This window comes from Melopsittacus undulatus, chromosome 7 (genome assembly GCF_012275295.1).
Source record: "Melopsittacus undulatus isolate bMelUnd1 chromosome 7, bMelUnd1.mat.Z, whole genome shotgun sequence".
Taxonomy (NCBI): domain Eukaryota; kingdom Metazoa; phylum Chordata; class Aves; order Psittaciformes; family Psittaculidae; genus Melopsittacus; species Melopsittacus undulatus.
In genome coordinates this window covers 15,909,751-15,923,549 of record NC_047533.1, presented here as the reverse complement: position 1 = coordinate 15,923,549, position 13,799 = coordinate 15,909,751, and the positions used below count along the sequence as shown (strand labels likewise).

The following is a 13,799-nucleotide window of genomic DNA, read 5'->3' as shown; positions in this document are numbered from 1 at the left end:
TCGTAATTTTGGCTTGCTTAAATCCTATAAATGTTCCAATATATGCTAACATATTTAAGTATAACCATTTAAGTCAGATGTAGTTAAATAGGGCACTCAACATTCTACATGAAATTTTGCAGGTTAGAGAGGGCATTTTTGTGTGTGTCATGCAAGGACATAGTCATAGATTCTTTAAGCAGCAGGCAAAGAAGGGATGTGCTGGAAAATGGATACTTTTAAGTTTTTTAATTGGTGTTTTCAGTTACAACTCACTTGGGGGGGGTGGATGGGGGAGAAAATTCACCAAGGTTTTTGGTCAAGGACTTAGTCTGAAATAAAATGTGGTGCGGTTGCTGTTACTGACTTCTGAGAGCAAGAAAATGTCTCTTAGGGTGAGAAAGCCACTCATAAGCAGTTCAGGTGTGCTGGAACAGGTTGAATTCTATTATTTGGAATATAATTAATTTTAACACAGATTTTGCATTAAAAAGTGTATAATACAAGGAGCAGTTGCTCTCTGTAAATCGAAGAGCTCTGGAAACTTTCTCACTCATACTCCTAGAAATGAGCATGATCTCACTCCTAGAATGAGCATGATCTCACTCATACTCCCTAGAATGAGCATGATATACTCATTGTGGAATGACACTATGTGGTCCACAAGTGGTCTAATGCAGGAATACTGTCTTCAGGGCTCCTTTCTTTTGAATGGAGGGCAGCAAAGATACCTGAAATATAACACTGTAGCTCAGATGTTGTATTTACATAAAATGAGTCAGGTAGCTGGGGTTTTTGACTTGTCTGCCAGGTCTGTAAAATGTCTTGAGTCCCAAAGGTAGTAAGTAATTGGATGTTTTTTTAAAACAGCATGAATTTTTATCAACTGACTCTATTTTTTTTCTTTCTAAATGTGTTACCAGTTTATGGGAGCACTGTCTAATCTCTGGATAACCTCGTGATTTAAGAATACAGCAAACGAAAATTCATAACTTGCATTCTGTTAATTGGTTTGGACTTCCCTAAAATGATAACTTCTGCAAAAGCCTTTCAGTGTGTATTAAAAATAAATGTGTAATAGAAATATGTCTCCATTTTTTTTACATTAAATTCTCAAATAACCTTGTGATTTAATTTGAAGACTTTTTAAATGTTTTGAATCCTATTAATATTAAACTAAGTAAATAGACAAGTAGATACTGCCTAGCAATGTCTTTATGTTTATGGCTCCAAGTGTGGCAATTGAAGTAAAGCTATTTTCTTCCTGTAGCTTTAGTTTATAGGATGAAATTGTATAATGACTCATTTAGTCTTCTGGGTTACTTGTGGAATTACAGATAGAAAACTTGTGCATTGATTGGGTCAAGATCAAACTCGAGGTCTAATGTCAAATTGTTTGCATTTATTGCTGCAGAGCTTAGAGCTAAAAGAAGATACTGAATTGCATTTAGAACCCGTTCCTCAGCATCCAGTTTGTTACAGTGAAATTGAAGACGACTGCTTCATTTATTTTTCTTTTGGTTATAGCAAATACAATTTCTGTAACTGATAAATTCAAACTGATAAGCAAAATTGGTTAGAAGATGGAAGGTAAAGTAAAAACCACAGGGCAGGCATGTGGAAGGTTTTTTAGAAATAGGAGTTCTTGCCCAGCAAATACATTATTTTAATCAAATGGATGTGGGAGATCAGACAAAGGAGTGTGATCTATAAATGTGTGTGATGTGGTGAGTGAGGAGCAGTGGAACCACTTTAAAATATATCCATTATTAACAGCTTGTGTAAATTCCTACTGACTTGGTAAGATTTGTATCTTGTGAGTATATGACATTTAGTGGAACTTTTTGCCCTTTGTATTTCAGTGATAGACGTTTGCTACAACCTGCTCAGGTATGTGACATTCTCAAGGGAGTTATATTGGTCATCTGCTACTTCATGATGCACTATGTTGACTACTCTATGATGTACCATCTGATAAGGGGACAATCTGTCATAAAGCTCTACATCATCTACAACATGCTTGAGGTAAGAAAGTTGGCATCAGAATATCAAGCATGCTTTTTCTCAGACTATCCAAAATATTGTTGTATTACAGTATTTGTACTTAGAAAATGCACATCTCATTCTCACAAATGTGCAAACACTCATACTGAGCCTAGACTCAGTGAAACAGGCAAGTTTATGAAAAATAAATTTTGTAGATACTGCTTCACATTTTCTCATTCCTGGAGTTTATTAATTGGTTGAATTGAATGGAAACTGAAAACTGGAAATGAAAGAAGAAATGCTTTAAACTGAAATGCAATAAATGGAGTGAATGAGGTTTTGAAATTGAGAAGAGTAGAAACTATTGATTTGAAATAGTGGTAATATGCTGAGAGAGAGGAGAGAAAGAAGATAGTAGAAGACATGGAATTTGGTTTTAAGTTCTTCATTATGAAAGTGTAGCTTCATAGTTTGCAAAGACAGGTGTTGCTGCTTAACACATATCAGTCTGGGCTAGCAAGCAAAAGCCTGAGTACGTAAAAAGTAACTTGAGTGAATATAGTGAAACAAGAAAAGGAAATTCTGGTTTGGGAGGTAAAATAAAGAGAAATTCAGGGGAAATAAGGGAGGAATCTTTCTATTTGTTAATCATGTACAACATGAAATTTTTAATTGCTCTTCAGTGATTCACAAAGTAATGTTTTCATAGTTACAATCTTATCTCTAGCCTTCAAATATAGGACCTATTAGGAGTACAACCTCTTAAATCAGAGCTTTGTACACAAGAGTTACTGTGCTAGGGTTCTAGGATCTCTGAATAACATTAATCCTTGCTGTACTGTTCTTTGAAGATTGCTAAAATGAGGGTACACTTTGTGCAATATCTGAATATTTTGTCTGAATATCTTTGTTCTTTAAAATATGAAAATATTGCAAAAGGAACACACTTCATTATCCTAAGTGAAATAAATCTCATACAAGCCACTTCAGTTGTTTATTCTTATGGTTGTGTTTCCTTTGATTTTAGGTTTGCTGAAAAACACGGATGAATGCTAAATTAGCACTTAGTTACTATGTGAATTTTAGTTGTATGTGTATATTCATCCATACATAGGGGTTGGAACTAGATGATCTTTAAAGTCCCTCCCAGCCTGAACCATTCTATGATATTGAGAGATAATAATATACTAAATAAATATGTTCAAAATAATAATTTCTCTTTATTTCAAGACTCTTTTAAGTCACTTCTCTTAAAGCTTAGAAAGTACACCACTGTGTGCTTACCATATAATTGGAGAGACTGCAGCGTTTGCTGCAAATTGAAGCCACGTGCCATTCCATTTTGAATGAAGAGATTAATTGCTTTGCTGCTGTCTGGCAGAACCAAAAGTGTGTCTCAACTAAGAAGTGGGGGTTTGATTTGGTTTTCAATTTTTTTTTGCGCTGGGGGTGTTTGGGGGTTTTTTTTTGGATGTTGGCTGGGGGGTCTTGTTTTGCTCTTTAGGAAAGAGGGAAGTCTGCTACCACTCAACGTTATTAGAAACATTCTATTAGACTTTGCAGTTGAAATCAGTATTTAATTTCCATGGTGTCTCATGAAACCCAACATGCCAAGCAGAGGGCATGTCTTTTAAGGGGCTTTTTTACCATGGTAGGTTGCAGCCACAGTATTGGCGGAACATATCACGGGATCCCACTAGTTGATAGTCAGCTTTCAACAGTTTGAATATTGCCTTGCTTAGACTATTTCAGTGAATTTTGTTGTTAGTCTTTGCTACTAATGCAAGCAGTGCTTTTTACGGAACTGTTAAATGTGCTTTTTTTTAAAAAAAAAATGTCGTAAACTTTACATTTTCACAAATTTTTAAAATAGGAAGATTTTTTATTTAATTTAATTCACTGAGCTGCAGAGATGTTTACAATGTCCTAATGTTTTCGGCTGTTGGAAAGTCCAGGAAATGTTGTCCTGGACAGATACAGTGAATGCAAAAACTTCAAATTCTGTGCTGAATGCTCCAGATAGACAGCCTCAGGGGAGCATTCAGCACCTTTGGCTTAAATGACACTTTTCTTTTTTAGATTCAGACTCACCGGCTCCTGCTCCTTGTGAAGCCCCAGTGTGCGTTACGCTGGTGACAGCACTCACCATGGAATTCTGCTGGAGCCTGGAGCCGGCATGTAGGGTTTAGGTAAGTCATATTTGGAAAAGCAAGCAGCAATATTGTGTGGTGGGTTTTAATATTTTTCTATCCTGTCAGCTAAGAAAAAAGCACTGCTTAAATAAGAAGGAAAGCAAAGCCACCATTTTTATCTGTTAAACCCCTCACAATATTGTGAACAAAAGCTTACCAAACTCTTAAGCATTCTGTAGTTGGTGCTATCACATCAGGTGTAGTTACTCAGTGGGTCATCACAATGAGCAGGAATCTGATAATGCAGACCACTGTAATTTACAAAACTTTAAAGCCGAAAACACTACCACTGTAAATATCTCTCAAAGTGATGGGTTTTTGAACTTCAGATTTATAATTCATCAGCTCATGATTTTGTTCATTTTATTTCATAGGTGATGCTTAAACTGTAACATATAGTAGAGTTTACTTGAGATATCCAGTCAAAATTTGGTTAAATTCAACCTTCAAATTTTATGAAACTCTAGTGACTGTTGGCTTGAATAAGTTAAACTATATGACTTCTCTCCCTTCAGGATTTTTACATTTAGAGCTCGTAATTAACAAAGTCAGGAAATTATCCCAAATCTAGGTTTGCTTACGTTGTCCCAGGAACATATTTTCTAGTTACTAGTTATAGTTCAGTATTTGCAGGTACATTATGCATCTCCTTACGTATTTTTACATGTTTTTTTTAACATGTCCAAAACTATCATCTTACAGGAAGATGCTAAAAGGAAACATCACTTGTCTTGGTTAAGTAGAGATAATCAGTACTGTTTCTGTTTCGTTGAGTTAGTAAGCAATGAAAGATACCTTTTCTTTTTTTAAAGCTTATTTTTAAAATTAGTGAACTGTAGTGTATAGGCAGAAAAACGTCTTTCCCTGTAATTATCTTCAGCTTTACATGCTTGCTGATGATGAAGTGTTGAGAACTGATGGAAGTCCATGTGACGTTTCTTGCTGCGGTATTGAATTACAAGCTCAGATTGCTCTCCATGTTTTTCCTGTCCTTAGAACCACAGCTTGGGGGGGGGGGTTCCTACTTGTGCATACATTTCTGTGAGTTACACTTCAGATGCTTGTTTGTTTTGGGTTTTTTTTCACATTAATTTTTCCTCTTTAGTAGAATTTCTAGTCCCTCTTGATCACTTGATATTGTGTTCTAATACTTTTGGGTTTGAATTCTGCTTTATGCAGAGGTTTGTGTTGAGTATATACTTTATTCCAAGATGTCAGGAAACAGTACAGGCAGTGTATTTCTATAGAATATATGCATTTCTGTACAGAAATAATTTCTGTAGAAATAAATACTTTTCTATAATTTCAGTCCTTTTTGTACCCATAAGTTGATATTTCCTGTGACACATTTGAAACTCATTTTATTTTCTTTCCCACTCCTCTCTCGCCCCACTTTTAAACCCAGAGGGATGGGAAAAAAAAACAGGATAGTTTGAGGAAACATATATATTGTTCTGTCAAAGGCTGAAGTTTGAACTGTACTTGGATGTCTTCCAAGGAAGCATCTAAGATAGCACTATGTGGTTATGTATTGCAAATACTGTTGAAAAGGGGATAGTAAATTTGAGAGGGAAACTAAGCTGCTGAGTATACAAGAGGAGCAATATCAAATCCAGAAATGGAAATGGAATGGGCAAGAGATGAAAGGGGATAATTATGTGAAATTTTTTTTTAGGTTGAGTTTTACTTACGATGGCATATTCAAGTGTTGGAGAGAAAAATATTGCTTTAAGGTAGTAAAGAGTTTTTCTTCTTTAGGTGGCTGATCGTCTGTTTTCTTCATTTGGACAAGATATTTTGGATGCCCTTTACTGGACAGCTACAGAACCCAAGGAAAGAAAAAGAGCTCACATAGGTGTGATTCCTCACTTCTTCATGGCAGTGCTGTATGTCTGTATCCTTTTCTTTGGTAAATTGCAGAATTTTCTGCATCAAATTACACTGTAATTGCTCTGTATTATTTTGTGTTATTCCTCAATCAGTGTTCCTTTACTTTCAGAGTAAAATTGCCAGTTCTGCAGGCTCATAGAATTAATGGAAAAGACCTTTTAACCTGCTTTTAAGTAAAAACCTTCATAATGGTGTACTGCTGCAGTAGTAGACGGCTTTTTTAAATACCTATTGCATAGTAGAATGAAAACTATTAATTGGATAGTTCATGGAAATTTTCATTTCTGATTTGTATTTGGGTATTTTGGGTCACAGGGTCTGGAAGAAAGTCGGGTTTTTTTTCTATAGTGGAATGTTAAAAACACCTTGTTTGAAACATTTGCTTTCAAAGAAGGGCATTTCAATCTATGCATATTCAGGATGCAAATGGGGGTGAAGTAACTTTACAGTGAACTGATGAAGTAGAGATACATACTCTTGATAGATGTGGTGATGAATTCAGGATTCCTGTACTTTCCCCTGTTTTCTCTGAAATCTTTAGGCTAATTCTGAATCTTTATTTCAGATTTTTTTTTCTTTCGGGCTATGTTGCTGTTTCTCCTGACTAATGTCATTAGGCTCTTTTAGAACAAGAAAATTAGCATAATTACTACATGCTGCAGAGCCCTGTGGGTATGTTTTGAAGGTCTAAGTGCTGTCTTGCTGTAAATCCAGTTGATAGGGAGATAGAAACTTTTTTTGTTAAACTTTGGAAGCAAAATAGAAAATTTGAGGTTTGATACTGTTGTACTGTAAAGTATTTCCTAAGATGCTTCCTTAACCCTGCTATCTATAGTCCTGCATGCTATTCTTATAATGGTTCAAGCAACAACCCTTAATGTGGCCTTCAACTCCCATAATAAGTCACTGCTTACCATCATGATGTCCAATAATGTAAGTATTATATAGCTACCCTGTTTTTTTTCAGCATCCTTCATCTTTGTGTATCATGTCTATTTGCATATTATTTGTCTGATTTGTTTATGTCAGTTTCTTATCAATAAAAATTAACTGGCTGTTTCTAAACATTGCAGTTTGTTGAAATAAAAGGAAGTGTTTTCAAGAAGTTTGAGAAGAACAATCTTTTTCAGATGTCAAATAGCGGTATGTATAGCTATGCTAAGCAGGAGAAAATGTGAAGTGAGACCTAATTCTCTTAAATTATTCATTTATTTAATGTTGTTTTAAACGAACTTTACCTTAGTAAATTTGAGCATTGACTTGAATGCCTTACTTCCCCTATTACGATGCGGTTCAGTAGGATGAAACTGGGATTCTGCTTCCACAAACACCATTTTTTCTTAAATGGCTAGCTTTTATTTGCGTTTCTAAAGCATCCTATTGGCTCTGTGCTGAATTCATTATTAAACAGGAATCTTAGATTTAAGTTATGTACTTATATAATCCATGCTTCAAAGTGGCTGAAGTAGTCTGTGTTTTTGAAAAGTTGAATGTGTAGTGTGCTGTGTTGACATTGATATCCAAATGGATGTTGTTGGGCAGCTGGGAGGGTAGGTCTTGGAATATTTCCCCCATCCCTAAAAAGAATTGTAATGATGAAGTAGGTGGCTTATGAAGGATTTACCAGTGGTGACTATCTTTTGACATGCTATCAAGATAACAGTACTTAGGAAACACATTATGCTTCTGATACTCCTTACTTGTTTTGATGCTTAGTATTAAATTTGGGAACTCTTATGCAGTGTGTCTTATGAGGAAAAGCAGATATCCTTTCTAATACTTTTGTTTCTAATATTTCTGTCAGCTATCAAAATACTTGTTGAATTCTTGGGTTCAGAATTAATAGGAGAGATTGAAGTTTAAGGTTGTTTTAGAGTTTCTTTGCTTGTAATGTTTTATGCTCTTTGAGCACACTTGTTTCTGTTACTTTGTGCATATGACTTTTCTGGTCAAAGCTATTTATACGGATAAGCCAGCAAAATAGAAAATATTTTTCAATTCCAGCTGCTAATTTTTCAAACCAAAGAACTCAAATGTTCAGTAGGTTAAAAAAAATATTAATAATGTAGCTGCTTATTTTAAAAACAGATTTTGGTTGTTTTTTTTTTTTAATCCAGAGTTAAACTTTCGGAACATGCGCTTCAGGTTTTGAATTCTGGCTATTGATGGGATTTTTGTCTAATTGCAAACTGCAATAATATTACATGCAAATATGAAATGGCAGTTGGTTTGTAATGCTTTGGATGAAAGACTATTTACAAAAATCTTGAATATGTCACATAACAGAAAAATAAGCACTGATTTTTCATCCACCCTGTGAATTCTTAGAAAAAAAAAAACTAAAGTAATCTTCCTGCTGGGTTGAGAAGATGCCTATTCTGTATTGAGTATGTATTTTTGTATCCAAGATTTAAATACTTACATTTTTTTAAACTATATGTATTTAAATTTACAGTGAGAACATCCAAAAATTATGTTTACTAAAATACAGAAAAAAGATGAGTTTCCTTAAATTTTCTTTCATTAATCACAGTACTTGCAGGAAATAGTTACAGGTATGCAAGCAGGTCTCCTATTGGAAGGCGAGGCCTCTTTCTTGATTTAAATGTTGAAATAAATGAGGGACTGCTATTAGAAGTGGCTAGTCATTTCCTCCATAAAAAGCACCTGCAACGGTGTGCTAGAAGAAATGTGTATCAATATTTTATTGCTAGACATTATTATTGAAGACCTGTAATAGCAACGTCAGGTCTCCCATTATTTTCCCTGGTGGAAAAAGTGATGACATTCATTGTACCATATGGGGATAGAAGTACGTGAGTACATACACAGAAGAGTGCACAAAACAAGCTAATTTATTCCCTTCAAACAGATAACTTTTCCCAGAACACTTTTCAGTATGGTTATAAATAGCAATGTTTTTCTTCTCATAGATAAATAATGTAGACAGGTTTTAGGAGAGGTTTTCACGTCTTAAACATATTTACTGTGTCACAGCTTCAGTAGGAATGGATCAGTATTGCTTCAATTCATGTATTCTGATAACTTTGTCACCCTTTAAATGTTTTATTTCCTGCAACTGAAATGGTCATGCATCTTGCGTTGTCCTACTACACTATGCTATATCCTGTGCACTGAGATTCCAGTTAGCCTTTGGATTGTCATGTGCAGCCTAGAACACAGTATGCTACAACTGCATGGCTGGACTAAAGTGCTAAAATAAAGCACTAAATACAGTGCTTTCCTCTATATATTCCTGTATATATTTCCCACCTTTCTCTTGGTTTCTTCTAGCAGCCTTCTCAGGTCTGCAGTCTTTGCTGTTGAGCAACAATGCCAACAGTAGCTGGTTAAGCTTAGAGTGAATAGATGACCCTTTGCCCCACATTTTCTGAGGCTCTTCCTAAAATATTATTGTTCTCCCAATCACATGGTTTAAATTCAGTGAAAAGGTACCAAACTATACACAGAAGCTAAATACCATTAAATCATTTTCACTTGGCATTGTGCTCAGCACTGGCTTGTGGATAGCAGGCAGATCTTTCTGTGGTTATGCTGTTTTTCTCAGTGTTTCCAGCCCTGAACTTCGTGCAGTGGGGTCAGTGGTCCTTCTCATCTTTGTATGGGCAATTAAAATTCTGCTGTAACAGCTACTTGAGTAAAACTTCAGGTCTAAAGGAACTGTGAATCATCTACATAAAAAACAGTGGAACAAACCACACGATATACATTGGTTACAGTTATATAAAAAAATCAAACCTCTTATCTTTTAGGTGCAGGAGGTCAGAAAACATCTTGGGGTTTGTGTACCTGCTTGAGATTGCAGCTATGGAATCTGTGATTTCAAGCATATCAGCTCCAGCAGCTTTCATTTCTCAGCTGGAGCAAAAGTACTTTCATGTTGTCACCTGACTTTTACTAGGAAATTTATGTACACTCAGGCAGTCTAAACACTGGCGATTGGAAGAGATTTCTATACAGAAGACAAACCTTATATTTGCTGTAGCAGGAAGAAATATTTCTTTACATTTAAATAATATATTCTCTTTTTGATATAGCTCGTTTTGTAGGGTTTAGAACTAGTGAATGAAAAGACTAAAATTATAAAGAGAAGCTCTTTCATCATTATTGAAAACCCAGTGCAGGCTGCCTTCCTTTATGCTTTCAAATGTCTTACTTTAATTTCAAGCTGTGCTCTAAACTAAATTTTTCACAAGACACAATTGTACATCACATGAAGTAGTACATTACGTGCAGTGCATTGTGCTGTTAGCTTCAGTTGGCTGTTTGGCCTGATTATTCCTTGATTTTTTTTAAATCACTCATCTCAAAAAATTTAACATAATTATTCTGAAGCTTTAGAAAACTTCAGGGTTTTTTTTTTCTTTAGAATGTCTTTTTTTTATTAATTCTGTTATTTTTGTTTTGTTCCTGATTTAAAAGTCTCTTTTGGCTTTGATCAGAATATTGAAAAAAATATTTTTACCTTTGGTCTCTGGAATTCACACTGCTTTCTCATATGGCTTTAGACTTTTTAATGCTATTATTCTGTTTCAGCTGTTTGTTTTAAGGATGAAGGATCTGGGGGCAGGAGCGCATTTGAGATAGATCAGTACCTCTGATGATTCTTTGTTCGGTCTTTGATCCTTTCTTGTGCTCTGGTCACTTCTTAAGAGGTAGTTGTCACTAAAGTGTATTAGCATTTGCCTAGATGTAAAACCATGTTTCACTTCTTACATGCTATGATTTATAATCAGCTTTTGATCTAAATGTATGAACACTTGAGATTAACATGATCAAAATTATGTTTTCCTTCCTGATTATGGATTCCTACATGATGTATCAGAGAATCTGGAAGGAAATTACTAGGTGCTCTAAAGACTATTTTCTACGTTGGCAAATAGAAGTGCCTCTTCTGAATTGTTGTTCAATTGTTGGGATTTCATTGCCCTTCTAGGTAGCTACCACTGCCAGGTACCTAAGCTCTTCAGACTTCAGGTCCTGCCTGAATGGGTTCAGTAATCAGTTGTGTGAGATACTGGCTAATTAATTACACTAGTCCATGCTAGATGCAGTGTTGTCCTAGGAACATCCTTTATTTCCAACTGCATCCATTTCTGTAGTCTTTTACATGTGTTTTAATAGTGATGATGCCCTGTGACACATCAGCAATTCAACTTTTGATCTCTGTTGGCAATCTGTTTGGTCCTTTAAACTGAATGTCTGTATTTTCCAGAAGGATTTAGAGAAGGGCAGAATGTGTTATTAATATGGGCATAGAATTCCTTTTGAATTGGAATGGTAGGATTAATGTAAATGGGGTGAAGAATATTTAAAATCTGATTTGGCTTAGTACAATCCTTTCTTAGGCTTTACTGCACAGAACCACTAGAAAAAAAACCTGCATTTTTAATTGGGTTTAGGTTTAATTGCCGTTGGTTGTTTTGGATATCTTGGAGCTTTTTTTGTCCTTTTCTATAATGGTGAGAAATGAATCATTTGGGTTTATGGATGAAGCTACTGTAAAATGCCCTTTCTCCTGTGCTTGAGCCTGACAACCAGTTGATGCGAGGGACGCGGATGAAGAAGAGCAGCCTCAGTCATTCCTCTCACTCCAGCCTTGAACAGCTGTGGCAGCAGAGATTAGAAGAGAGGCCAGTAAGAACTGGAAAAATAAGCAGAGGGGAAATGCAGGTGTCAACCTGTCATCCAGTCCCAGAAATTATTGCGGGAGAATTTTTATGGAAGTTTATTTTTACAGTGTAAGAGGAAATTTAAGGCCAAAGATTTCCCTTCTCAATTTAATCCTGACAACTGATGAGGTAATATTCTGAGCAGGTAATAAATGTCTGAAGGACTTGCTTGAAACATGGTTTAATGTTTAGCCCTGAATTAAGGTCTTTACTTCCTGGGGAGGCCTGTACAGATAGAAATTCTCAAGTGGGATCTGAAGCACTGAAGATGGGATATGTATATTGTCTTACGCATTGATGATCATTGAGAATGATCATGGCAGTGTGGGAAATACAAGATGAAACTTTTTTGAGATTTTGGGCAAAAGTCTGAAGTTAGTGATTATTTTCGAATTATCCGTGGGTGTGAGAGAGAATATAGATCAAGGAATACTGGACTGCATATTAATCTGTTGGTGACAGCACCAACTGATATCTCTTAACTAGCTTTCTCAGAAAATACTGTGTTCTGGTAGATGAACAGTATTTGATGATTTCAGAAGCGTAAAAGAATGTACTTGACTTGTTGGAGTGTTTCTGGCAGGTTAGGACTTCACCTGTGTCCTGTTTTCTCTGGTATTCAGAATTATTTTACCAAAGGATTTCTTTGTTTCTTCCCCGATGCATATGTCACCTGTTCTGTTTTGGAAACTTGTGTTTCCTTTGACCTTTTCCCAGCCCATACTAAGAGATGAATTTATGTACCCCATAATGTACTTTTTCACATGTGCGCATGCTTTCTCATTCTAGTTGAATTCTTCATGCTTTTTGTTCCCCTCTCCTGGAGGAGTAGTTGCTTTCTTTTTGTACCTTTCCTTCAGGCTTGCCAGTATTTGGAAACTTGTTTTTTAAAATTAGGGATATTCTTATACTAGAATATAGTGACTGCAGTTTGGGTGGTTTTTAGTACAGTAAAAAGCATGATCCTTCCTGGAGCAAGATGTATAGGTTTTCTCTGGAGATAGGGTACCAAAGGAGAAAGAAAGACTTTGCCTGTTCTGGGAGGGCAAGTCATAGGACTCACTCTCAAGTCGGACTGCTTTTGTGTTACAGTTCTTATGGTTTTGATGACTTGAGCTAATGTATCCTGCTGTTCCTTTTAAAGGTGATGCTGGGAAAGGCTAGTAGACACCTTCTAACTAAGCTGTAATAGTTGTCTTGAAATACCTTCCCCCACCCCACTACTTGATAGAGTATATAGCAGTTTGGATATCTGCAATCTGCAGAAAACAAATTTTGCCTTGCTATAATAACTTGAAATGGCAGGCCAGGTGTATTGTCTCCATTTTCACACCAGGAGGTGCTGGTTCTTTTTTGAATCGCCCAAGAAATACACAAACTTTATCAAGAAAGATGACTATTTTATTAATGCATAGAAAAGTTGATAGCAAGTCTGGTTCATTAATGCATTAGGAAAGGTGATAGCAGGCCACAACTTAAGTCTCTTCTGGTGCTGGGGAGCCTGAGTTGATGCAGCATTGGACAGACCTCCAGTCAGGCCACAGCATAGTGCAGAGATCCTGTCCATGGTGAGGTTCCTATCATTCCCTCCCCTGAAATCTGATCAGATAGTTTAAGGAAGACTTAATAAATGTTAGAACTCAGCATGAGTAGATATCTGTGTATGCAAATAAATGTTTCTTTGGAGTTGACAGCTTTTTTATTTTATTTTTTTTTTTTACCTAGACATAAAGGAGAGGTTCACCAACTATGTGCTGCTATTAATTGTATGTCTAAGAAATATGGAACAGTTCTCATGGAATCCAGGTGAGTAAACTAGTAGAAAAAATTAACACAAAATGACAGATTCCTGTATTATTGACAACAGTATCTTTCTATTCATTCCTCAATCTGAAAGATAACTAGGACATTTAATTAAGGAAACCTAATTTGACAGATTCCTTAGATTGTAATTTTTCTGTTTCTGGCTTTCTTATAAGAATGACTTGCTCCTTTCTGTCAGAAGTATATACTGTTGTGCTGCAAACTTCCTAGTTATGTTTCAAGTAGCATCTTGAAT

General features: G+C 35.7%; 1 protein-coding gene across 1 annotated transcript in view; it reads left to right on the top strand.

The window, feature by feature from the left end:
- TAPT1 (transmembrane anterior posterior transformation 1) overlaps positions 1-13,799 on the top strand; it is a 48,411-nt gene that overhangs the window by 20,783 nt on the left and 13,829 nt on the right. The window contains exons 4-8 of the mRNA XM_034064937.1: positions 1,842-2,004; positions 5,916-6,051; positions 6,883-6,980; positions 7,121-7,190; positions 13,466-13,546. Of these exons, the coding sequence (XP_033920828.1) occupies positions 1,842-2,004; positions 5,916-6,051; positions 6,883-6,980; positions 7,121-7,190; positions 13,466-13,546 (548 nt within the window). The remainder of the gene's footprint in view (positions 1-1,841; positions 2,005-5,915; positions 6,052-6,882; positions 6,981-7,120; positions 7,191-13,465; positions 13,547-13,799) is intronic.